Source organism: Asterias rubens, chromosome 3 (assembly GCF_902459465.1).
Source record: "Asterias rubens chromosome 3, eAstRub1.3, whole genome shotgun sequence".
Classification (NCBI taxonomy): domain Eukaryota; kingdom Metazoa; phylum Echinodermata; class Asteroidea; order Forcipulatida; family Asteriidae; genus Asterias; species Asterias rubens.
Window position 1 is genome coordinate 12,475,174 of NC_047064.1, and position 27,855 is coordinate 12,503,028.

Here is a 27,855-nt window from a genome sequence, read left to right on the forward strand (position 1 = left end):
TCAAAACGTAGGAATATCGCATTTTGTTATATTGACAGTGTTATTGTGCGAGTAGCTTAAAAAATGTTTTATGAAAAAAAAAGGTTAACAAAAAAACGGAGCCGCGACTGTAAAAAGAACAGGTGAATAAGAATTTTATATACAAATGGAAACAAAAATAATGATAAAACAAAATTCCCTCAAAGCATAATTTTGTAAAAAGATTGTTGAGATATTAGCTGGTTACGTTCCAATCTACGCAGCTACTCAGCTACGCTTACGTTCCTTCAAGTTACGCGTTAATACATTGTAATATCAAAAGGTTTTCAAGCCCGAGTCAAGCTATGCTTACGTTCCATCTGCAGCTACGTTTATGTTCCAAGATACCCAGCTACGATTACATTCCAAGATATGCTAACATTCCAAGCTACGCTTACATTCCAAGTTTTGCTTACGGTCCTTCAATGTTCAAGTTACGCTATAATAACAAAAGGTACGCTTTCAATCCTGAGTAAAGTTACACTTAAGTTCCATACGCAGCTACGTTTACGTTCCAAGATACCCAGCTATGCTTACGTTCCAAGATGTGCCTACGTTCCAAAAGATAAGGTTACGTTCCAAGCTACGCAGCTACTCAGCTACGCTTATACAATCCAAGATACGTTTAGGTTCCAGTTACGCTATAATCAAAAGGTACGCTTTCAATCCCGAGTCAAGCTAGGCTTACGTTTCAAGATTTGCATCTACGCTTACGTTTCAAAATACATTCTCACAAGGACGCTTTAGACTCCGTCGAGATTCACTTCCCCACTTCTAAGCTACACAGCTACTCTTACATTAAGAGATACTATTACGTTCCTTCAGTTACGCTATAATAACAAAAGGTACGCTTTTAATCCTGAGTCAAGTTACGTTTACGTTCTATCTGCAGCTCTGTTTATGTTCCAAGATACCCAGCTATGCTTACGTCGTAAGATATGCTTACGTTCCAAAAGATATGGTTACGTTCCAAGCTACGCAGCTACTCAGCTACGCTTAGACAATCCAAGATACGTTTAGGGTTCCAATTACGCTATAATCAAAAGGTGCACTTTCAATCCCAAGTCAAGCTAGGCTTACGATTCAAGATTTGCAGCTACACTTACGTTTCAAAATACATTCTCACAAGGACGCTTTAGACTCCCTCAAGATTCCCTTCATCCCGAGATTAAAAAATCTTTCACTGTGAATAACAGCTTGAATTGATTTTCCTTGAGTCATACTTTGTATAATTTTCTTGTTATTTTTGCATCTTCAGAAAACAGCAAATTACAAAAATTCAGCGGAATGGTTTTGGATCCAGTGACAGATTTCCACTCGCTGTGTTGCATTCCTTATTTCCATGATACAACCTACAGCCACAGGTAGAAATAGTGCTTAACTCATACGTTTTTAGTCAAAATTCACGAGGGGTTCAGGTTTGCCATTTCCTCGATTTGCCTTTGTTTTACATTTTTTATTTAAAACAAGTGCCTCTTTCAAAAGTCTAAAGGCATGGCTTTTTTTGACAAATTATATACTGTATAAGCTTCATAAAAATAAAAATAAATTGAAATGTATAAAAGTAATCCGTTTTCATTTTGATTTCTTTGCATTTTTACAAGCTATTAACAATTTATTCTTTTCATCGATTCCAGCACTGACCCGAAACTGACACCTAGTGTTTGTTTATACAAACACTAAATTCTAGTTTTTGTTCGCTTTTTAGGTGTTCGGGCCAAGAGCCCGGAACATCTCTTATTTTTGTTTGTTTTATTATTTTTATTTTTAAGGTGTTCGGCTAACAGCCGAACAACTGTTGTTATTGTTATGGTTTTGGTTTTGTTTTTTTTCCTCGTCGCCTTCTTTCTCTCCGAACCTTCTCCAGCAATTTAAAAAAAAAGGTAAAGCTTGTACAAACTTAAAAACTTACTATGTACAAGGCACTAGTGAGTAGATGAAACCGCCACTTTTTTGGAATGATGACGTCATTGATGACGTCATGACAGGGTTTTTAAAGTTGAAACATGACCATTTGCTTGTCGCTGTATCTCAACGAATATAAAAGCTATGATGTTCATACCTGGGCATCGGATAGATAAAGACTTGGGCAACATTTGAAAAGTTATTGCCAAAATCGTACGACCTTAACTTCCGGGTCGCTACCCTGGGTCAAAGTTCGCCTTTGTGTTTTTTTTCTCATCAAGAAACAACTTTGAGCTTTTAAAGGAACACGTTGCCTTGGATCGGAAGAGTTGGTCTATAAAAAGCGTTTTGTAACCGTTTTCTATAAAATGCATACGGTTGGGAAAGATGTTGTAAAAGTAGAATACAATGATCTACACAAATTTGCCTCGAAATTGCGTGGTTTTCCTTTTACTGAGCAAACTAACACGGTCGGCCATTTATGGGAGTCAAAAGTTTGACTCTCATAAATGGCCGACCGTGTTAGTCGACGAGGTAAAAGGAAAACCGTGCAATTTCGAGGCATGTTTGTGTGGATCATTGTATTCTACTTTTACAACACCTTTCTACCCATGTGCATTTTATAACAAACGCTTTTCAAAGACCAACTCGACCGATCTAAGGCAACGTGTTCCTTTAAACAAAAGTACAAACTTAAAATTTACTAAGTACATAGGCACTAGTGAGTAGATGAATTTTTTGGAATGATGAAGTCATTGATGACGTCATGACAAGAATTTAAAGTTGAAAATTGAACATTTGCTCGTTTCTGTATATATTGCTGTATCTGAATAAATATAAAGAATATGATGTTCTTACCTGGGCATCGGATAGATAAAGACTTGGGCAACATTTGAAAAGTTAACTCCAAAATCATACGACCTTAATTTCCGGGTCGTTACCCTGGGTCAAAGTTCATCTTCATATTTTTATGTATTAAAAAAAAAACCTTTTGAGCTTATCTAGAGCATAGCTCACGATTGAGATCGATTTGAACCTTGTAACTCACCAGATCGTTGAACCTTAGTATCAAGACACCACAGGCCTAATTACGTCATAATGACAATAAAACAACAATTCAAATTTGTAAAAATCATATGGCGAGAACACTTTTTGGGGAATTCCCAACAGCGCTCTCTTTTGTCCAACAAAAGAGGGCGCTGTTGATTATCAAATCTGTGAACAGCATCCCGTGCAGAGTGAGTAAAATTTTTAAAGGGCTTCCATAAGTTGCAAAAAAAACCTGATGCCAATCTCACACAAACATATTGCGTTTGTGAAGGAGTTGTTAAAAAGTGTGATACAAGTTCAACTATAAAATACAACATACATATAGTATAAAAATCATCTTTATGGTTCAATGTTTTTGAACTACGTCATCACGTAACGTTCAACCGAACACCGTGTTTTTGTAATAAACAAAAATCCTATGTTTAGTTTTTATTAGGTGCTCGGAGCAGAGCATAGCTCCGAACACCTTTTGTTATTGTTCATTTTTTGGTGTTCGGGCAACAGCCCGAACAACTCTTTGTTATTGTTCGTTTTTTAAATTTTTTTAAAAGTTTTTCTTCTTCCTCTCAGAGTCGATTGTCCGCAAAAAAAAGCATAGATGCGAAGGTTGCATTAAGTTGAAACTTTGCACACAGGTAGACAATAACCAGTAGATGATGCACAAGTTGTTACGTCACGATGACGAGATACACTAATTCAAAGTTTATTATTTCAAAAAATCATAACTTTTAAATTTAAAGTACATGAGGGATTTTTACAATCAATACATCATCGGAAAGGACATTAAAAACTCCGTAAACGCTTCACAGACATGACCCCATTTTGATTTTGTCTTCCGGCTCAAAAGAGAGGTTGAAAATTTCAAAATTCATGTCTAAAGAACAACGTAAATCCCCCGTTGGTATGTGCATAAACATGACACTTAGGCATACACACAACGTGTAATGTATTAGCTGTGCGGGAGAGTCACGCTCCAGTGATCATCCATAGAGCGCGAAAAAGCTTCATGTAGAATAGTCTTCGTTCAAGGCGTTTAACCTTTTGACCTTGTCTTCTGGTTCAAATCAAATTTATTGTATATTATCTACGACCGTACTGCGTTGATAACACCGGTTCCCGTCAGATCACTGAAGTTAAGCAATATCGGGCTTGGTCAGTACTTGGATAGGAGACCAATTGGCGACCAAATTTTGTATTATTTATTTTTTTATGTAGTTTTTTCTTCTCCTATAAATAGCTTCGTTTTTAGTCTATTTTCAAGGCGTTTTCAACCAACATTTCTTTTCCGGTTAGTTAGTCTCTTCTTCAGTCGTCATTATGCATAAGGCTCCAACCACAAAAGCTATTTTGACAATCTATACATCATATGAAAGGGCTTTAAGTACGCACTCTATTTTCAAGGCGTTTTAACAAACATTTCCCTTCCGGTTAGTTAGTCTCTTCTCCAGTCGTCATTCATCAGTTCACATTTCCTCGACCGCAAAAGCTATTTTGAAAATCTATACATCATATGAAAGGGCTTTACGTATGTAGTTTGTTTTCAAGGCGTTTTCAAAAAACATTTCCCTTCCGGTTAGTTAGTCTCTTCTCAAGTCGTCATTATTCATCAGTTCACATTTCATTGACCACAAAAGCTATTTTGACAATCTATACATCATATGAAAGGGCTTTACGTACTCCACAAAAATGCGTATGTTGGTGACCTTCTCTTGACCTTTTTAAACCGGAAGTGCCTTTGAAAAGGCATTATTTAAAGGCTTTTAGGTTGAAATGTACACTTTTTGATGCTTTACCATAAAATTTTCATTGATTCAAACACTGACCCAACAATAGCAGAACACCTAGTGTTTGTTTCTACAAACACTATATCTAGTTTAATCTTTTGTTTGTTACTTCTTCAATTTCTCTCTGTCCCTTTGTCCTCTAACAAAAGCACACTTGTATGAACTTCACACATAGTTAGATATGCATTAGGAGAGGAAACCGTTTGAGTTACGTCATTATGACATCATCAGGTGTCGATTTACAAGGATGTTACGTTCAAAAAGTGACCATTTGCTGTTTGCTGTAAGTCTTTGAATTGTAAAGCTTTCATATTCATAATCGGGCTTCTGATAGATCAAGACTGGGACTACATTTGAAAAGTTAACGCCAAAATCAAATGACCCCTCCTTCTGTTCGTACCCTAAGGTCAAAACTTGCATTTATAAGATGTCACATCTTCACCAAGCTACGTTAAGTGGTACAGTTCTCGTCAGATGACCAAAGTTAAGCAACGTCAGGCCCAGTCAGTACTTGGATGGGAGACCACTTGGGAATACTAGGTTTCGTAGGATTTTTTATTTTGTTATTTTTATTTTAAATCATCACTTTTGTTTAGTCTGTGTTCGAGGCGTTATCAGCGTACGTTTCCCATTCGGTTAGATAGTTTTCTATTCAGTCGTCAATATTTCATAATTTCATATTTCCTCAACCATGTTTTGATTATCTGTACATCATATAAAAGGGCTTTGGGTACTTCACAAGAATGAATACGTTGATGACCTTTTCTTGACCTTTTGACCTGTCTCGAATTCTTCAAATTTTATCTTTTCATATGAATCTACATGCAAAGCAATATTTGTTTCAAGTTTCAAGTCAGCACATCATTAAAAAAAGGAGCTATTTGTCATTGTTTTAGCCAACTCAACTGAAACCTGCTATTAATTCTTTGAGTTTTATCTTTTCATATGAATCTACTTGTAAGAAGCAATGTTTGACAGCCAATAACGGATGATCTCAAATATTACAGTTTTCGTATAGCTGGAGTCCATAGGAAACATTAAAAAAATATAACGAGTCTCTAACTTCACGTTAAAACATGGTAAAAATGTTTTTTCTACAGAACGCTTCTAGCCAAATTTCTGAAAAACGCGGGGTCAAATAAACCTGCGCGACAAAGGAATCGTGACGCCAGTGGCGGCTATTTGGTGTGGAAAATAGCGCCCTCAGTTTGCCAAAGCTGGAGAACTGTGTTCACACCCAATTAGGGGAATATCGTCACTGGCGTCAAGAGGTCATTATAATAGATTAGCCGTTTATAACTCTCGGCTGAAAAAGCCGCGCGGACGGGTGCATTTTTTACTCGAGTTATTTGTTACTAAATGCAAATTCTGAGAGTAAAATGGTTATTAACCAGTATCTACGATGTCTATTTGGCCATAAAAAGGTAATAGTTGAAATATTGAGATCATCCTTTATTGGCTCTTTAAGTTTCAAGTCAGTACATCATTGCAATCAGGAGTTATGATCATTTATGTTTTTCATTGTTTCAGCTCATTCAATTGGAACCAGTGACAGAGTTTGATTTTTGTTTTAACAAATTATTTCAAAACGTTAATATTTTAATTTGAGTTTGTTTCTTTAAAATCCAGAGGTCAATGTTTGAGCCTTAAACAAATCTAACATTTTGGTTTTTCCAAAATCTGAAGAAAAAAAAATATTATTCCAAAAACTTCAACATTATTTGAAAACATAGCTGAAAATTACCGACAATGACTGCCAATTGTATACATCACGTTTAAATCTTCTCAAGAAAACGCCAATGCATCTATTGCAAGACTTGAAAAATGCATCCAAGAGATTCGACGTTGGACACATCAAAACTTCAGGAAGTTAAATGATGATAAGACAGAGTTCCTTTTATTTGGGTCACGTCAACAGTTAACTAAGGTTTCAGTGCCATATATCTCCATCGGTGATGCTCGGAAAGCTCCCTCGCTGAAAGCTCGGAACTTGGGGGTTATTTTTGATTCATCGATGACACTTCAGCCACACATCAACAATATTGTTCGTTTATCATCATATCACATCAGGAATATAGGTAAGATTCGCAAGTACTTGGACAAAAGTGCCACTGAAAAGGTCATTCACGCATTTGTTACTTCTCGTCTTGACAACGGCAATGCTCTTCTCTACAGTCTTCCTAACAACCAGATTTCCCGACTTCAATGGCTCCAAAATACTGCTGCCCGCATTGTGACACTGTCTAGAAAATCCTGTTCTATCACCCCCCATTCTGAAACAACTACACTGGCTCCCTATCTCTCAACGAATCATCTTCAAGCTGATGCTCATTGTCCACAAAGCTCTAAATGGCAAGGCTCCCCACTATATTTCTGAACTGCTTCAAGTTTACACTCCATCAAGGAATCTTCGATCAAGTTCCATGCTTCTCCTCATTGAACCCAAATCTCGACACTCATGGGGTGACAGGTCTTTTTCTTCAGCCGCGCCACGCATCTGGAACTCTCTACCACTTAATCTTCGATCTTGTGTTTGTACCGCAAAATTCAAGTCTCTTCTCAAAACTTATCTTATGTCACAGGTTTTCAATGACTAATTTTGTTGTGTCTGTTTTTCTTTGTGTTGTGTTTTGTTTTTGTTTTGTTTTTGGTTTTACTGCGCCTTGAACACCCAGCAGGGTTGATATGTGCGCATTACAAGTCTTATTATTATTACAACAATCTTACTTGGGCTTGTATATACCAAAAACAACTCAACTCAAAGACTTAAACTTAAACCAAAAACTTTAACATTTCCACTGAGTGCGGACGGACAGAAGGACAGACAGACAGACATTGGTATTACATAGGCTTGCACTGCTCAGCAGCTAGCCAAAACACAAACAAACAAACAAAAACAAGAGGTGTTCTGGGCTAAGTGAACAAACAACTAAGAAGTGTTGAGCTAGACCAAAATATGATGATATAATGCTTACTGAATTCCAGATAGATCATCTCCTATTCTCTCCTGTTGACTCCAAAACTCACTACCAATGCGATCTAAAAAAAACCAAAAAATAAATAAACACCCTTCAAATTGCATAAAACTGTTATGTTGTAGGGAGTAACTATTACTACCAGCATACTTGCGGGTACAGCTATGTGTATAATTGTGCTATGAAAAGAGCCATTGCGGTCACTGTGTTTCAAACAGTAAGTATAACTCTGCTCATTTTCAGGAGCAAACATTACTTACTTTGTGTCCAATTTAATTTTCTCCAGAAGTCTTATACTGGGTCCAAACATGTCCAATCTGGTAAGTCAAAGTGTTCTAGATTATGTGGTTTCATCAGGGAAACTGTTAACTATAAAAAAAACTGAATGTTCTTATGAAACTCTTTTGTTCTCTTTGTAGACCTGTTCTGGAGTACGGTATTCCTGTGTGGCTACCAAACCAGAAAAACCACATACAAGTCCCTTGAAGCAGTGCAAAGAAGATTCACTTCTTCTAGAATGTTGTCGTCTTTTGCATCGTAGAAGAGCAAAATAGCGAGTTTCAACTGCACGTCGGCGGTCCTCGCAAGCCCTCACTCGTTCCATTGTGGTTATAAGGCTGCTTTGGGATGAGCGGCTTATGAATATTCTGATCGTTAGCTTTCTTCTGGTATAAAACTTGTTCTGATTGGTTGTATATTGTTGTCGGAACAAAGGAAACCTAAACTCTTGACCAATAACCTTCAGCGTCTGAATTGACATTTTGACCTGGAAGTCCCGGATGCACACGCACAATGTTACAATGACGTCATCATCGCTAAATCGGCGTCTTTTATAATAATACATAATGATACATCTTTTTTAACTATAAGGTACAACATCATTTTGTCTAATACCACTGTTTTGGATTGTATCAAGTGTTGGGTTTGATTCAATGAGTAATTTTAAGTAGCAATTTTACCGTTTTATTTTACTGGATCGTACCGCTAAAGTGGCAGGGTAGAAAGATGAATTTTTCAACCGGGCCAAATTTCATGTACTTATCTTGTCGCGTTCTCATGCTTTCTGTTTCAAATATGAGTTAGTTTTTTTTCTATATTGATCGCAAATCATCTACAAAAACACCCTAAAACCATCATACAACCAGTTCGATCAAAAAAGTAAGTTTAGTACTTTTTTATTAACTTATTTGTGACCATTTGAATATTTATTGTGTGGTGTATAGTTTCATTCAGTAAGTAAGTCTATAAGTAGCTGTTCTGCACATCAAAAAACAATGTTTGTCTCCGTAGTATTACGTACTGTGCCTATCACCCTTATTGTGTCTAAGTTAATGTACCCATTCAAATAATGGAACTATCCGCCCAATGAAGTCAGTGGCCTCTGCACACAACGTGGTGTGGGAGTTCGTTTGTGGTCAATTCTTTTATGAGACAAATCCGGGAAAACGTTTCCATAATATGAGAAAGAAACAAATTAAAATAAAAGTAAATCAGGATAGAGGAAAAGATGCACTGGGCAAGGAGGTCCAAAGAGATGTAACACATAACAATAAAGCTGTGGGAATGGAAATTTTTACAGAATACCGACCTTTTAAGTGTTAAATAAATACAACTTTCAACACCAAAACACAATAGTTATAAAGACAGAAAGCACAATAAAATATAGAAATTTTCTACCATCTTGATAGTAGTTTTTTTAGTGGTTTTAAAAGTACCTGAATACATGTAAACCCAAAAGGTAATCAACATTTGAATGGACAATTGCAGGCACATAATGAAAATAATTCGAATTTATTAAAATGATTAATTGTTCAATTGCGATCAAATTTGACTGAATAGCACATGGCTTTCACAGAAATTTATGAATGCTAATGTCTTGTATATGAAAATATTTAATTATGCATTCCATTTAGCTTCCAAATTTGTTTTTAAACAGTAATAACTTACATCCTTTCCCATAGTCCAATGCTGGTATTGATCTTTCAATAAGGTACCGTTGCTCTTGTGTTTGGCGATAGTCATCAGCTTTATTCATCACTAATGAAGACTTTGGCATCTCAAGCAACTCTGAAACAAACACAATAAATGATTTACAACCATTTTGTAAATTACAAGTGTTTTAAAGCAGTTTCAATGTTTCATATCATTTCCCAATAACAATTCAGACAAATTTAACTATGTCAGCGTATTGAAATATATGTTGATAAACAACTCATAATTCAAACCACTGTGAATAACTACATTAAAACAATTTGAATGAGTATTAATTTTGGTTTTTTACCCATACACCGATGTGTGTTAGCACTGTATCCTCAGTACTTCCCCGAGTCCTGTGAAAAAATCTCACAGGCATGTTACTCGGTTGGGATTTGAACCCACAACCCTTGCAATTCTAGAGCAGTGTCTTACCAACTAGACTATACCGAGGTTGCCCGGTAGCTAGAGGCAAATTTACACAATTTTTAAATTTACACAAATGTTGATTGTCAGGCAGGTATCGTATGTGTGAAGTTGTCAGATCAATGACGTGTTTGGGGGTCACGTGATGTGGCATTAAAGTTGTAACTCCGAAGTAATGGTGCGATCAAGTTGAAACTTTGTTGGTTGTTAGATATTGGCAAGTTCTTGTTTATGATTTTTTCCTTTTTGCACCTTTAAATTTTTGTTTTGTTTTTTTGGCTGGATTGGTCATAACCGCTGTGAATAAGAAAGAATTTCAAATTCATTTCAGAAATTTGAAAATGTTATTAACAAAACAGCTATTTATTTGTGCACAACTGCAATCATGTCTAGTTGTACATGTATATAGCCCTTGTCTGTTTTTTAATGTTTTTAATGTGTCAATGTTTTTACTTGATGCAAGCATTTGAATTACCCTTTTTGGAATCTAATAACGATTATTGTATTGTAATGTAATTAGCATAGATCTCTAAGATCTACATTTTTTTTCTTCTGCTTACCTGTGAAAGGAAGGCTCTACAATAGAACAGGCAAGTACATACATGCAAACTTGAATTATTACCCGAAGATGAAAATAATGATCTATCCCCAATTAGTTGTTAGAGAGCCTAGTAGATAAAAGTGTTTTTTTTTTTGTTTTTTTTTCGGTTTGGTTTGTAAGATAAGTTTTCAAACTTAATTGTGACATTTCAATGTCGACGAGGCACTTGGAAAAACAATAAAGTTAGCCCCATAAAATACTGAGCATAAAAGCCCCGTGTCTATGAAAGTTTTTGATGGTTAAGTGGCCTTGATCATAGGTTGTGTCTGGGAGAGAATCTACAGGCCAGCACCACATTGCGCAGCTATTTATTATTTATTTACTCAACTTGTTAACGTGTATCCAGTCGGAACTAGCTTTGAACTATCCTGTATTAATATGGATGTTTTTCTACAGTCAATCACAGCATGTGGACAGTTGGTTAGGTTAGATTTTCTAACCATTGTATTATACACAAAGTAGTGCTAAGAGTTGCTTTCAGTTTTGAAATTCAGTTTGGCTAAATGGTTGCATTCATGAGAAAAATTATCATGGATGGTCCCACACCGAAAATCTGTTTTAAGAACATGTAATTATCTGCTCACTAAATTGGAATAAAGAGGCTGTTTACGCCATTTAGTGCGAACAAAGTTTCTACTTGTCGTATGTAGTATACAGGTACATGTATCCTAATAGACAAAAAAAAAACACAAGATTAAAAACTCAGCAAACAGGAAATCAAAAGTACGTAGATGGAAAAAAGTAGACCAAACAAGAGATTAACCAGTAATTATTGGTTCTTACTTGAGATATAGCCTTGTTGCTTCTTCCTTTCCATCATCTTAAGTTGCCAGTTGAGGAGGGCATTATTTTCATCAAGAAATGAGTCTCTTGGCTTTGGATCAATACTGACATGTTTGCTTGTGTACTTAACACTTGGAGTCTTTGACCTCATTGGGACAGAATCCATCTCGATCTAAATCAGCATAAAAAACAATAACAAAATTTAGACAATTTAGTTATTATTATTTATTTGTTTATTTGTTATTTCTTCTTTACCCTGGGGAAACCTCTCAGTGAAACACTGTTTTTCAGAGGTGCCCAGCAACTACATACACATTAAAATTTCAAAATTGTATTAATATAAAAATATGTTTATAAAAACATTAATTAATACATGTATTACAAATAGACCAACAGCCAAATTTAAATAAAGACTATGGATAATTACATGTATACCACAACACTCAACAGCACAAAAACTTTACAACAAGCAAAATACAAAATAGACAATGATTAAAATTCTGGTCCAGCCAGGAAAAACACCACAAGCCCCATATATTAGAAAATCAAATTTTTGTATTGAACCTTAAAACTTGCAACAGTGCATGGCGAAGGATTTTTCAGTGTAAGGGGAGTTGGTTAAATGAGTTGACCCCACGAGCAGAAAATTTACGTTTACCTGAGTTGGTTTTAAGTAGAGGGGGAACTAAATTACCTTGTGAGCCAGATCTGGTGCTGTATGAGTGGGCAGTGGCGGCATAATTAAAAACATTACTAAATGTTTAAGTGAAAATTTCTCCTGGCACTTAAAGACTCCCAGCCAAGAGTAGATAAAATAGTGTGTGTTGAAGTTCTCCAGGGGAGGAAAAGTATAGCTTTACCAGCACTGTTTTGGATTGTATCAAGTTTTGAAAGAAAAACTTTGGCCGAGTTGCCCCAAACAGCATCACAATAATCAAAGTGAGAGAGAATCAGAGTTTTGTACAGCAGGTTTAAAGTATTTTGGGGAAGAACAATCCTCCGGAGAACCCCCACACGTTTATTAAAAATCTTAGTAATTTTCTCAATGTGCACACTCCAAGATAAAGATTGATCTAGCCAGACACCTAAGTACTTAAAATGATCAACATTGTAAATGGTATTGGAACCGATCTTCACATGTAAACTTTCTTCAATACGGCGAAGTTTAGCTTGAGTACCAAATAACATACTTTTAGTTTTGCTTGTATTAAGAGTTTAAAAAAGTAGTCTGCAGCCATTTGGAAACCTCAATCATATCTGCGTTGAGGGCTCTGTTAATAAGACCAATAGATTTAGCACGAGTAAAAATAGCTGTGTCATCAGCATAACAATACATTTTAGAGTCTATCGGAAGAATATTGGCAAAATCATTCATGTACAATGTAAAAAGAAGGGGCCCAAGCACAGAACCCTGAGGCACACTGCAAGTCACTACAGTAGAGGGGGAATAGTTTTCACCAATTTGTGTCACCTGTTTGCGACCATTTAGATAAGATGATAACCAGTCGAGCTCCAGACCCTGCACTCCAATATTTTTTAGCTTGTTGAGAAGATGTTCATGGTGAACAGCGTCAAACGCTTTCTTTAGATCCAGAAAGACTGCTCCCGTGAGGTACCCCGAGTTCATATTTTCCAGGAGGTAATTAAAAACATTAAGAAGACAAGTTTGTGTGGAGTGCATAGGTCTAAAGCTAGACTGGTTCTCTGTTAGAATTTCATTTTGTTCCATGAAGCCTAACAACTGTTTATGGACGAGTTTCTCAAAAATTTTCATGCAGGTTGGAATAACAGAAATTGGCTGATAGTTATTGATGTTTAGTTTATTGCCTTCTTTAACTAGAACAGCGAAGCTGCCATGGCGAGCTGCTGATCACCAGATAGAACCAATGACTGACAGAAAAACCAATCATTTGATCAACTGATGGTCAAAGGGGTGGGGACGTTGACAAGTATGAAGTAATGACCATTTAAGGTTTTCATTGATTTAGCTCATTCAACTGGAACCAGTGATCTTTGAGTTTTATCTATTCATATTATATGCATCTAAGCAGCAATAATTATTTGATTAAAACTTTGCACTCTTCAGTGATGCACTCGTTGAGTTTTATCCTTTCATATGCATCTTTATGTTAAAAGTAATATTTGATTTAGGTTTCAAGTCAGTACATCATGGAAATAAGGAGTTATGCCTATTCAATTTGTTCATTTTTTAAGCTCATTCAACTGAAACTAGTGATTAATTCTTTAAGTTTTATCTCTTCATATTAATCTACATGTAAGAAGCAATGTTTGACTTAAGTTTCAAGTCAGTACATCTTTACAATAAGGAGTTATGACCATTTGATGTTTTTCATTGTTTTAGCTCATTCAACTAAAACCTGTGATTAATTCTTTAAGTTTTATCTTTTCATATGAATCTACATGTAAGAAGCAATGTTTGACTTAAGTTTCAAGTCAGTACATCATTGCAATAAGGAGTTATGACCATTTGATGTTTTTCATTGTTTTAGCTCATTCAACTAAAACCTGTGATTAATTCTTTAAGTTTGATCTTTTCATATGAATCTACATGTAAGAAGCAATGTTTGACTTAAGTTTCAAGTCGGTACATCATTGCAATAAGGAGTTATGACCATTTAATGTTTTTCATGTTCTTCATTGTTTCAGCTCATTCAACTGAAACCTGTGATTAATTCTTTGAGTTTTATCTTTTCATATGAATCTACATGTAAGAAGCAATGTTTGACTTAAGTTTCAAGTCAGTACATCTTTACAATAAGGAGTTATGACCATTTGATGTTTTTCATTGTTTTAGCTCATTCAACTAAAACCTGTGATTAATTCTTTGAGTTTTATCTTTTCATATGAATCCACATGTAAGAAGCAATGTTTGACTTCAGTTTCAAGTCAGTACATCATCGCAATAAGGAGTTATGACCATTTAATGTCTTTCATGTTCTTCATTGTTTCAGCTCATTCAACTGGAACCAGTGACAGAGTTTGATTTTTGTTTTAACAAATGATTTCAAAACATTTAATTTGAGTTTGTTTCTTTTAAATCCAGATGTCAATGTTCGAGCTTGAAAAAAAAAACTTTAACATTTTTTGTTATTCCAAAAAACTTCAACATTATTTGAAAAACCAGAAATGTATAAGCTGTTTAATTTCCAGAAAAGTATACTATACCCTGAAAACTTTAACATTTTTAAACAATTTCCATTTGCACACTTATCCAACCACATTCAAAGCTCATTGCAAAACCGTTACTCAAAGATTACTCAAAGGAAGCTGTTTAATTTCCAGAGGGTAACACTGTACCCTGAAAACTTTAACATTTTTAAACACAAGGTAGCTGTTTAATTTCCAGAGAGTAACACTGTACCCTGAAAACTTTAACATTTTTAAACACAAGGAAGCTGTTTAATTTCCAGAGGGTAATACTGTACTCTGAAAACTAACATTTTTAAACAATTTCCATTTGCAAACTATGGATCCAACCACATTATGGCTGTGTGTGTGAGACAAATAAACTGCAAATGAGGGTAAAAACAATTATTTTACACAACAAACTATCAAAAAGTCTAAATGCGGACGGCCGGACGGACGGACGGACAAAATCGGTATTACATAGGCTCGCATTCTGCTAAAGCAGCTCGCCAAAAATAGGTGATATACGACTAAGTTTCCAGGCAGATGGCACAGAGCCAGTGGACAGGCTCAAGTTCATGATGTGAGTAAGCGGTGTCGCAAGTTGTCTGTACCCCACCTTCAACAGCCTGGGGCCAAAACCATCAAGACCAGTAGCCTTGGTGGTATCAAGGTCACGTAGCAAAAGGCTTACCTCACATGGCACCACACCCACAAAATGAAACGGCTCCTCCACTGGCTCTGTGTCCTGGGTACATGAGCTGACCAAGTCAACTGAACTCTGCTGAATCAGGGTATCAGTTAATATCCTGCCGATACTAGCAAAAAATTTGTGTCACCTGTTTGCGACCATTTAGATAAGATGATAACCAGTCGAGCTCCAGACCCTGCACTCCAATATTTTTTAGCTTGTTGAGAAGATGTTCATGGTGAACAGCGTCAAACGCTTTCTTTAGATCCAGAAAGACTGCTCCCGTGAGGTACCCCGAGTTCATATTTTCCAGGAGGTAATTAAAAACATTAAGAAGACAAGTTTGTGTGGAGTGCATAGGTCTAAAGCTAGACTGGTTCTCTGTTAGAATTTCATTTTGTTCCATGAAGCCTAACAACTGTTTATGGACGAGTTTCTCAAAAATTTTCATGCAGGTTGGAATAACAGAAATTGGCTGATAGTTATTGATGTTTAGTTTATTGCCTTCTTTAACTAGAACAGCGAAGCTGCCATGGCGAGCTGCTGATCACCAGATAGAACCAATGACTGACAGAAAAACCAATCATTTGATCAACTGATGGTCAAAGGGGTGGGGACGTTGACAAGTATGAAGTAATGACCATTTAAGGTTTTCATTGATTTAGCTCATTCAACTGGAACCAGTGATCTTTGAGTTTTATCTATTCATATTATATGCATCTAAGCAGCAATAATTATTTGATTAAAACTTTGCACTCTTCAGTGATGCACTCGTTGAGTTTTATCCTTTCATATGCATCTTTATGTTAAAAGTAATATTTGATTTAGGTTTCAAGTCAGTACATCATGGAAATAAGGAGTTATGCCTATTCAATTTGTTCATTTTTTAAGCTCATTCAACTGAAACTAGTGATTAATTCTTTAAGTTTTATCTCTTCATATTAATCTACATGTAAGAAGCAATGTTTGACTTAAGTTTCAAGTCAGTACATCTTTACAATAAGGAGTTATGACCATTTGATGTTTTTCATTGTTTTAGCTCATTCAACTAAAACCTGTGATTAATTCTTTAAGTTTTATCTTTTCATATGAATCTACATGTAAGAAGCAATGTTTGACTTAAGTTTCAAGTCAGTACATCATTGCAATAAGGAGTTATGACCATTTGATGTTTTTCATTGTTTTAGCTCATTCAACTAAAACCTGTGATTAATTCTTTAAGTTTGATCTTTTCATATGAATCTACATGTAAGAAGCAATGTTTGACTTAAGTTTCAAGTCGGTACATCATTGCAATAAGGAGTTATGACCATTTAATGTTTTTCATGTTCTTCATTGTTTCAGCTCATTCAACTGAAACCTGTGATTAATTCTTTGAGTTTTATCTTTTCATATGAATCTACATGTAAGAAGCAATGTTTGACTTAAGTTTCAAGTCAGTACATCTTTACAATAAGGAGTTATGACCATTTGATGTTTTTCATTGTTTTAGCTCATTCAACTAAAACCTGTGATTAATTCTTTGAGTTTTATCTTTTCATATGAATCCACATGTAAGAAGCAATGTTTGACTTCAGTTTCAAGTCAGTACATCATCGCAATAAGGAGTTATGACCATTTAATGTCTTTCATGTTCTTCATTGTTTCAGCTCATTCAACTGGAACCAGTGACAGAGTTTGATTTTTGTTTTAACAAATGATTTCAAAACATTTAATTTGAGTTTGTTTCTTTTAAATCCAGATGTCAATGTTCGAGCTTGAAAAAAAAAACTTTAACATTTTTTGTTATTCCAAAAAACTTCAACATTATTTGAAAAACCAGAAATGTATAAGCTGTTTAATTTCCAGAAAAGTATACTATACCCTGAAAACTTTAACATTTTTAAACAATTTCCATTTGCACACTTATCCAACCACATTCAAAGCTCATTGCAAAACCGTTACTCAAAGATTACTCAAAGGAAGCTGTTTAATTTCCAGAGGGTAACACTGTACCCTGAAAACTTTAACATTTTTAAACACAAGGTAGCTGTTTAATTTCCAGAGAGTAACACTGTACCCTGAAAACTTTAACATTTTTAAACACAAGGAAGCTGTTTAATTTCCAGAGGGTAATACTGTACTCTGAAAACTAACATTTTTAAACAATTTCCATTTGCAAACTATGGATCCAACCACATTATGGCTGTGTGTGTGAGACAAATAAACTGCAAATGAGGGTAAAAACAATTATTTTACACAACAAACTATCAAAAAGTCTAAATGCGGACGGCCGGACGGACGGACGGACAAAATCGGTATTACATAGGCTCGCATTCTGCTAAAGCAGCTCGCCAAAAATAGGTGATATACGACTAAGTTTCCAGGCAGATGGCACAGAGCCAGTGGACAGGCTCAAGTTCATGATGTGAGTAAGCGGTGTCGCAAGTTGTCTGTACCCCACCTTCAACAGCCTGGGGCCAAAACCATCAAGACCAGTAGCCTTGGTGGTATCAAGGTCACGTAGCAAAAGGCTTACCTCACATGGCACCACACCCACAAAATGAAACGGCTCCTCCACTGGCTCTGTGTCCTGGGTACATGAGCTGACCAAGTCAACTGAACTCTGCTGAATCAGGGTATCAGTTAATATCCTGCCGATACTAGCAAAAAATTGTTAAACTCATTAGCAATGGCAGATCCATCCATCAGTTAAAATTTCATGTCCGGACCTAATATTGTTTATGCTGACCTTTTTAGTGCTAGGCAGAATACTTTTAATGACCTTCCATAATTTACCTGTGTCAGAGCCAGCAGTTCTAATAGATGATTCATAAAATTCACATTTCAACCTTTTGGCCAGATTATTGGTCGTGTTTCTAAAATCTCGATAGGCGTACCTGTGGGAGATTGAGTGCTTTGAGCATGAATTTTAGCTTGCTCCAACTTTTTCCTGAGAAAAATGTAATCACCATTGAGCCAGCTAGGAGCCTTGATATGAACTTTAATTTGTTTAAAAGGAGCGTGTTTATCACATATACGAATAAAAATACCTTCAAAAACACACCACGCCAGCGCCTGGTCAGGGCTGTTGGACATATCAACATCATTAAAAGAAGCATTTCTGAGATCATTGATAAAATCAATTTCTTTAAAGGTACGATAAGACCGTGCCCTGATATTACGAGCAGGCCCCTTTGGAATCTTTTTACAATTTACGTATAGCATAATAACACCATTGATACAGTACATTTCAAGTCGAGCGGTCCAGATATGGTCTATTAGTGTCTCTGAGGTACAAGTTATACGAGTAGGTTTTGAAATAACTTGAGATAGCTGACGCGTTGACATTATGCCATGAAGCTTTTTCCATTGCCAGTCATTTGGTTTAAGAGAATCACAGTTAAAATCACCAAGGCAGATAACTTCGTCAAAGACTACTTCAAGTTCCTCAAAAAATTTGTTGCATATAATCGGTCCATAAACTATACCGGTGTAAATTGGTCTTGTATTTGGTAGTTTCAGCTTAATCCACAGGGTTTCCAATTTGACGCAATGAATATTTGGGAGATGAACTTGGTTGACTTCCAATCTACTGTGAAAATATATTGCAACACCGCCGTGTCGGTCATCTCTGTCCTTGCGCAGTAGTTCATAATTTGGGATGTTGATTTCAGAGCTGTCGATCCCATCATGAAGCCAAGTTTCGGAGATTCCAAGGAAGTCAGGATTACTCTCCAACACAAGTAGCCGTATCTCATCTAGCTTATTGACACAGGATTGGGCATTTAACCATGATTTAACCTTGTTGATTTAACCTTGGGGATCTTCACAAGGTTTGCAAGGTTAGCCCCGGATTGTCTCTCGAAGTTATCGTTGCGTCCAAGGAAACTTTGTTGCATTATCCCAGATTGATATAGTTCACACCGGGGCGGATAACTGGATATGCGAACTGGAATGGAGTGGATCAAATTCTTCTTCCTCCTTCCACCACGCTTTCCTCTGTATCGGCGAAGTATGCAATTCATTTTGAGCTGTTGTAGTACGTGATATGTAGGTCGTCCTGCAGAACCATGTAGTTGGAGCATAAAGTTTTGAGATCCATTGCAGCACTAAAAGGAATTTTTTTAATATTTTATTTATTTTATTTATTTATTTCCAGGCAAACAATACATACCAAGAATAGGCAATAAAAAATAAGACTACACAGAGAACAAGCCTGCGGATAACCAAAAAGCGAAAATAATCACTATCTAAAGGCGATCCGGACAATAAAAATAACAAAGGCACAAAAGGGCACAAGGACAAAAACGACATAAAAATTCATTAAGGATGGGATCATACGGAAGCTTTATAATTTGAAACATTGGGTAGGGCTATAGGTTGGGTAGGGCTATAGGCCTGTAAGGTGTCTAAGGGAACTTTACAATTAATAACATTTTGGGGTTTGGGAGGGGGGGGGGGGCTTACACAAATAAAGTAAGCATGTCAAATAGAGCCCAACCTCTCCTTACATTCTGGTCAGTGTATTGTGAGTGGCGTGTTGTCTGGTTTTGAAACAGGCTTGGTGAAGGAGGTCGCCATGGGACCACTTTAGATTGAAAGTGGGTGGCGACCTCGGACTTACAATAAATCTCCATACAGAAATTGCACTATTGATGCAAAACGTATCTTGCTGTTTTTAAACTATGGACACTATCTTTATAGAACAAATTATTTACAAGAAGAGAGTGTATACATTGTGATTCTTTTCGTATAAGTTTTGCCAGTAAACTCAAATGAGTACATGAATACCGTTTTAGAATACGGTCTGTTCATGGAGGTATAGTGTTGCAGTTTCACAGTTTACCCCATCACGGAAAAACTTATACACGTACGTTAAAGGCTGTTTGGAAGCTGTAAAAAAAGAACTTTGCATTTGGCCAAAGTTGTGAAGCAAAACGACATTAAGTTTCCTTTTGAATAAGTCCATTCACAAAATTGGTTAGAGCAGTGTGTCGGTCAGGTTTCAGAATGTACATTTTGCAAAATCCATTTTGTAGCCTACTTTAGCAATCGTCCCGTCGTTTTTTTTACTGGAGATAATGTTAACAAAAGAGCCCTCATGCGGCTGAATGGGGTACATTTTTAGGAGTTTGTCTATTACAAAATTGACCCAAACTGGACTTAACGAACCCTAAAAATAACTTGACATGCTTTCTGAAAGTGAAATAAGTTAGAGAAGTATTAAGGAGTGAGGACGAATTTACCGTTTTTATTTAGTTTGTACGTTATAGGGGTCAGAGATATGGCATGTATGGAGGTTTGTTCCTAGCAGCGTGAACATGAACAGTCAGAAATTGTGTCGTTAAAATTTCGCGAGATGCAATAAGCCCAAAGAGACAATAAACAATACACTTTTTTGACGTTCACGTTCACGTTTAGTGCTCCCTTTTGGTGCAGCCTATTGACCAGAAAGTTTACAGGACCAATTCAGATGAGAATAAACTAAAAAGAGGCCTACGCTCTTACCGCCCCCGAAAAAAACAAAACGAAAAAACCCCAGACAGATTAGATTTGTGGCACACAGCATGTTCCGAAAACTCGCTACTGTGGGACATGACGCTCCATAAATCGCGATGAAGTAAAGGGCCCAATATAGACTGGGTAAATTTTCAAAAAAAATCAACCCTGAAGGCAAATTGTGTTAATTTATGGCATAAAAGCTTTAAAGGGGTATTGAGGGGTGCTGAGCTCGAATTTGCTGTATGCCAAGCTCAAAAATGTCCCATAATGCCTCAAAATCCCAAATCCAAGATGGCCGCCACAGTGCGTGCAAGCTTTATGCGCAAACGGCGGGTATTATAAACGGACAGCATCCACGCATTGCTGCACTGCCTTTCACAGAATGGTTTAGTCCGACTCGGCCACGGCTCGGCAGTTCGTCGATCTTCATGTAGATAGGCTGGTGCGATGCAGCAGAAAAACAACAGTGAGTACCGAGCAGAAAATGTCATTTTTTGAGAAGCAAGAAGGAGCAGGGCCAACAACAATCACAAGCCAATGCCATCAGCGACAAGACATCATACACCGCGGCACCAGACAACGATACTTCAGATGAGGATTACGTGTTCTAGTAATCAAACAAGACCAAGATCCTCTAGAGCGTGTTACCAACAACACCGAGGGACAAGCCTGTCAACAGCAAACGACACCGACAGCACCAACAAACATTTAAATAAGGGTGTTACCAACACGCAATCCAACTAGTAATCAAACAAGACCAAGATCCTCTAGAGCGTGTTACCAACAACACCGAGGGACAAGCCTGTCAACAGCGAACGACACCGACAGCACCAACAAACATTTAAATAAGGGTGTTACCAACACGCAATCCAACTAGTAATCAAACAAGACCAAGATCCTCTAGAGCATGTTACCAACAGGACCGAGGGACAAGCATGTCAACAACAACGACACCGACAGCACCAACAAACATTTAAACAAGCGTGTTAATAACAACACCAACGAACAACTAAATAACTGTGTTAATAACAACACCAACGAACAACTTAATAAGCGTGTTAAAAACAACACCAACGAACAACTTAATAAGCGTGTTAATAACAACACTAATGATCGAAACACTAACTTTACAAAAATTAAGGAGTGTAGTAATGGGTGACTCATGAAGTTACTAAAATCCAAAAGTTATTCAACCAACTTGTAAATATTGAACAATGGACACTAAACTTCATAAGATTAATCAATACAACATTGAATAACTCTTCTTATGTAATTTGCTGATGAGCCTATTGTGGGGCACCTTGTCAAAAGTACGAGCCCAGTCCAAAAATATAGCATCAACCCTAGGTGGCTGACGCTTGTCCAGGGCAGCTGACCAGTCATGAAATAATCTAGAGACTTGGGTAGTACATGAACGACCAGGTAAAAAGCCATGTTGGGCATCAGACAAAAGTTTAAAAGTGAATAAATGGTCAGAAAGTCGATTAGCAACCATACGTTCTAAAACCTTACCTACAGCAGAGCAGATGGAAATAGGATGATAATTACAAATATCAGAATTATTCCCAGGGGGACAGATATGATACGACATTTCTTGCAGACTTTTTTTCATCACAGGTGGATCATGGCCAGGTACACAAAGACTGATGTAACCATGTTTTGACCATTTCATCAATGGTATGCGGGAATGGCTGAATCCCGTAGAGCACAGGTGTGATACTGATGGGCGGATGCTTGGTACACCAAAAATGGCAGGATGGAATGTCATTTTCTGATGAAAGTTCGATGATGCTATGGTTGTAAGATCAACCACAGTAATGTTCGGTAGTTTTGGAGAATGACAAGAGAGCAGCAACGCTAAGCAAAGCATAGCCTTTGGTAGAAAACAGGTGGCGGCCATGTCGTACACACTGTGTGTCTACATGTGCAATATAGGCAATTACAAAAGGTACAGTACTCACACACAATCTTCACTCAAAAACAGGATCTCCGACGTTGAAAACTCACAATAATCACCAAACACACTAATAAAATCACTAGTAACACCTTGCAGTAAAAATGGAGCTTGGATGGCAAGTTGAAGGTAGTTTAAATCACAGATTTTAAAAAGATATTGAAGAGCACCTTAAAACATGCAGGCAAGCTGACGAACAGTGCCCTCTACCAATCAAAAATAATAAGTTGTTTATGCAGTTTTAAGCAGTTATTTATTGACCCTCTAACGGGTACAGCAACCCTGTAGTTTTGTTCACAGAACCTTCAATGCAATAAAGTGCCTTCTAATCCTACTGAATCCTACTAAGGCCCAGCTACCGCATAACACCAAGTAATGTTAGCTATCCAGCAGACTGTACCAATGGTCAACTCTATCATGGATAGCTTGAGGAGAAATATGCAAACTATGATAAGCATTATCTCCATCATTGGCTTAGCTGCTTGTCTCAGGTTGATTGTCTCCTTGCAGTCTAATTGATCAAATAAGGTACAACAAAAATGAATGGACAATTTGAAATTTAAGGAAAGTGTTCTTACATGTAAAGAATGCTCTTCCAACATCTATCATAGTAATCTATCCACACTGCCAAATATGATTTTACCTTACACTATTTGCTCCCAAAATTTGTTGACTTGTCACTTTTTGTGCATATCTAGTGATTAAGAATCCAGGTGGTGTATACAAAACTTTCCCCAGCAAAGGTATTATCTTTTTAAGAAAACTGACAGAGAATCTAACGTTTTGAGATGTCAAGATAAAATGGTCAAGTGCCCTCTCTCGCAAAAGCTAGTGTCGCCAACCTTGTGTTCATAGTTAGTGAGCTCTTGTCCCCATACAAATTGTCACTACAGTACGTTCTAAGAAAAGTATTGTGGTGCAATCATTGGTTATCTATTGGAGGGTAAAATGGCGGTGGAGCAGCAGACGAAAATTTAAGCAGACGATCAAGAAAAATTTGAATTTAAGTTTTTTTTCATAGAGTAAGTTGAATGTGTATCACTATCACATTTAGCTCTTGTGGTGGTGGAACATTAGTAATTCTTCAAGAACATGTCTTTTGTGTGAAAATCATGTTGAAAGAATAGCCGGGGAGCTTGACCAAAAATTAAGTCCCGTAGAAAATAAATGATTAGAACATGCCACCTAGCTAGATACCTAAATAAGACTCGCAGGAACAAGAAAAACTATGTTGGCAACCTGTCAGATGTGGCAGAGGGCTGCCATCTTGGATTTTAAAATGGACGCCATTTAAGTTATATTTTTCTTTAACTTTGGCTGTGAATGTCGTCAAATCATGATTTTTGTGGCTAAAATTACATTAGCCATTAAACTAAAGCAATAGGGTACAACTAAAGTGTTTCAGATGGTGGCCATCTTGAAATTCAAAATGGCCGCCTTTTTATTCATATTTTTCTTTAAATTTGGTTATGATTGTAAAATCCTGTTTTTGGTGACTAAAGTAACATTTGCAATGACTATAAGGCTATACAAGCTAGCATTAATATAAGTAATATTTATATGCATAAGACCAAATTAAACAATCATCTGGTTAAGGCGGCAATTTTAAATTTCAAAATTGCCATCAAATACATTTTTGCCCGTATCATCATCTATGAGTCTCCAGAAACATGGTGTTGGTTTCAAATGTTTGCATGTTCAATGAACCCAATGAGAACAATATATTGGATCATTTGGTTTAAGGAGCCATCTTGAATTTCAAAATGGCCTCCAATTACATGTGCTTGTTTGACATATATTTTGGTATGCGGAGACTCATACATGCGGGCAAGTTTTACAGGTCAGCAAATCCAATAAAAACATATCCATCCCAGCTAACTCTGACAAACTGGCCCAGATCTTGCCCAGAAATGGCAAGGTGATGATTTCTTGGCCTGACCCTGACCGCACTGGCTCAGTTGCTATCAGATCTGGGCCATGTTTGACCAGACTAGCTCAGATCAAGATCAAAATGCCAAAGAATGGCAGATCTTTGCATGGTACTGCAAGACCAGGTAACCCTAATGGTAGGTCTGTGTCAGCTGCATTATTTCACAAAAATGACGGATTTTGTGAAGAATATATGACGACCAAAACCCACCACAGAAAAATGTATGCCGCCATAGAATGTGAATCTGTAGAAATTAGTGGCTTATTGCAGGTAAGATTTGAGTTATGAAGCTTTGAAAATTTTCCGCCCCAGAAACGGGCATTAATAGATAGGACTCTGTATCTCTGCAGAGAAAGAGTCCTATTAGGGCCAAGTGTTGTCTTGCCTTTTTTTTCTTTTTTTTCTTCTGAGGGTGTTTAAACACCCTCAGAAAAAAAGACAGTGGACACTATTGGTAATTGTCAAAGACCAGTCTTCTCACTTGGTGTATCTCAACATATACAAAAAAAAACCAACCTGTGAAAATTTGAGCTCAATCGATCGTAGAAGTTGCGAGATAATAATGAAAGAAAAAATACCCTTGTCACACGAAGTTGTGTGCTTTCAGATGCTTGATTTCGAGACCTCAAATTCTAAACTTGAGGTCTCGAAATCAAATTCGTGGAAAATTACTTTTTTCTCGAAAACTACGTCACTTCAGAGGGAGCCGTTTCTCACAATGTTTTATACCATCAACCGCTCCCCATTACTCGTTACCAAGTAAGGTTTTATGCTAATAATTATTTTGAGTAATTACCAATAGTGTCCACTGCCTTTAAGGATGCTTGTTTGTTTGTTTGTTTGTTTGTTTGTTTGTTTGAACTTTGTTTGGTTGTTTGTTTATTGGGGTGTTTGTTTGTTTGTTTATTGAGGTTACAGTTGGACTTGGTTTTATAGTAATGTTTGCTAGTATAAACATTTTATTTTCTGAGATTTATATTTATTTTTGGTTTTCGTAACAAAAACGTTTGTCTTATGCTTTTAAACTCTCCAATTATAAAAAACCAACTGTGCCACAATCACGTCTATCCTGTCTATGTGGCTTTACACTATGTTTAGAGTAAAAAAATACATGTAGAGCTTACCTCACAATTGTCATGTTTTCTGGCTTCAAACTTGAAGTCCTCCACAGTTCCCAAAATACTATGTGGAATAATGTTACCACTAGCATCAATGCTAGGTTGAGCACAAACTAAAAAACAAACAAATCATAAAACTCTGTTATGTACATACATTACATGCAGCACATTACCAACTTGATGCTCCCTGCCAAACATAGCACTCTCAAAGAATTTTATTTGCAAGTTTAAGTGGGCAGGCCGAACACAAAAATGCAAACATGCTACAATTGTAATCATTGTTAAAAAGCGTATTCCTTGTCTGAAAAAATTCTCAGCTAAATGCTTGTACCATTTAACAGTTCTTAATTTGTTTAACATTAAATGTTGTTAGTTTGTCTTCTAATTTTTTCTTGCGTTCAGTGCTTCTTGTGATTGACGCGAAGACAAGAAGTAAAGACTTACAAGCCTGTAAATTGAAAAAAATGACTGTGTCATTTCACAAGATCATGCCTTATGTACTGTATGATCGCAATGTGGTCAGCGTTTCGCGGCACCTTTGAGTGATTTTTTTTTTTAGAACAGTAGAAATGTTAACGCAATGGTTTCGTACATACTGGTCTTGAATCTTTATCTCAGTCTTTCCGGTCTTGGTCTTGGCCTCATTTTGGGCTCGACAAGACCAGCTAGAGACCAATGGGAAAATACACTTTGGTTAGAATAAAAATATCTTGTACCTTGGAAATAAATTTGCCTGACGAAATCCCGTTTCATTCATAAAAAAACTTTCCATCAGGAATTTAATACTGCTGGTGTTGATCTCGTAGTTTCTGACTTGTCTGCCAATTGGCAATCATACTGTTGGCAGGTCAAGCTAATGATTTGGCAAAAACTTTTATGTTGTGTGTGTGACCTCACATGACCTCTTCTTCCGGTCTAAACCTGAAGTGCCTTGTAATTCAAAATTGCCAACAGCTATGAACTCGCTTTTAATGTTATTAGTGTCTGGCATGGGTGGGCAGTTAAAAAAATAAAAATGACGTCACACTACACAAGAGCGCCTTCTAGCGGCAGGCTTTTTGAAGATGTGTATGGTGAACATTTTTGTAATCACTTCAAAGTGTACACACACGTTTATTGTCAGACAAGTATCATTATGTTTCAAGTTTAAGATCAATGACGTCACCGGGGGTCACGTGACGTGGCATTAAAGGTGCACTTTTTGAAGTCGTATAACTCTTGAAGTAAGATGCAATCATCTTGCAACTTGGTAGGTTGTCAGATATTGACAAGTTCTTGTAAATTGTGAAATGATGTCATTATGACGTCATAACATGATTCTTTTATGATTTCTTTTAATTTTTGCACATGTAAGTCATAAATTGCTAACTGAAAATCTATATAACTGCTTTGAAGAAAAAATAACTTCAAACTCATTTGAGAAAATTGAAAATGTTTTTAAGGAAACGGCTATGAGATGCATTTGTCTAGTTTATTTTGTTTTTTATTTATTTGTTTATAATTACTATCTAAGCTGTTTCCTAGCGCAGCGCAGCGAAACAGCTCTTGTTTTCGTTAAAGTTTTTTTTATATTATTGTTTTAATATGTCTGCCAGTCGACCGGAAGTCATTTAGGGCCTTTTGAATAGTCCTTAAAGGCAGTGGACACTATTGGCAATTTCTCAAAATAATTATCATCATAAAACCTTTCTTGATTACAAGTAATGGGGAGAGGTTGATAGTATAAAACATTGTGAGAAACAGCTCCCTCTGAAGTGAGGTAGTTTTCGAGAAAAAAGTAATTTTCCACGAGTTTGATTTCGAGACCTCAAGTTTAGAATTTGAGGTCTCAAAATCAAGCATCAGAAACCACACAACTTCGTGTGACAAGGGTGTTTTTTTCTTTCATTATTATCTCGCAACTTCGACAACGGATTGAGCTCAAATTTTCACAGGTTTGTTATTTTATGCATATGTTGAGGTAACTGTGAAGACTTATCTTTGACAATTACCAATAGTGTCCACTGTCTTTAATG

At 36.6% G+C, this 27,855-nt stretch overlaps 1 protein-coding gene across 2 annotated transcripts in view; it reads right to left on the reverse strand.

The window, feature by feature from the left end:
• The window catches only part of LOC117287854 (MYCBP-associated protein-like), a 124,863-nt gene that overhangs the window by 70,880 nt on the left and 26,128 nt on the right, over positions 1–27,855 (reverse strand). Inside the window, exons 4-7 of one of the 2 annotated variants that reach the window (XM_033768407.1) lie at positions 25,847–25,953; positions 11,517–11,688; positions 9,680–9,799; positions 7,733–7,796 (exon numbers count right to left, since the gene is read on the reverse strand). In XM_033768407.1, the coding sequence (XP_033624298.1) occupies positions 7,733–7,796; positions 9,680–9,799; positions 11,517–11,688; positions 25,847–25,953 (463 nt within the window). Of the gene's footprint in view, positions 1–7,732; positions 7,797–9,679; positions 9,800–11,516; positions 11,689–24,932; positions 24,946–25,846; positions 25,954–27,855 lie in introns of those variants that run through there. The other variant, XM_033768409.1, reaches the window with a different exon arrangement.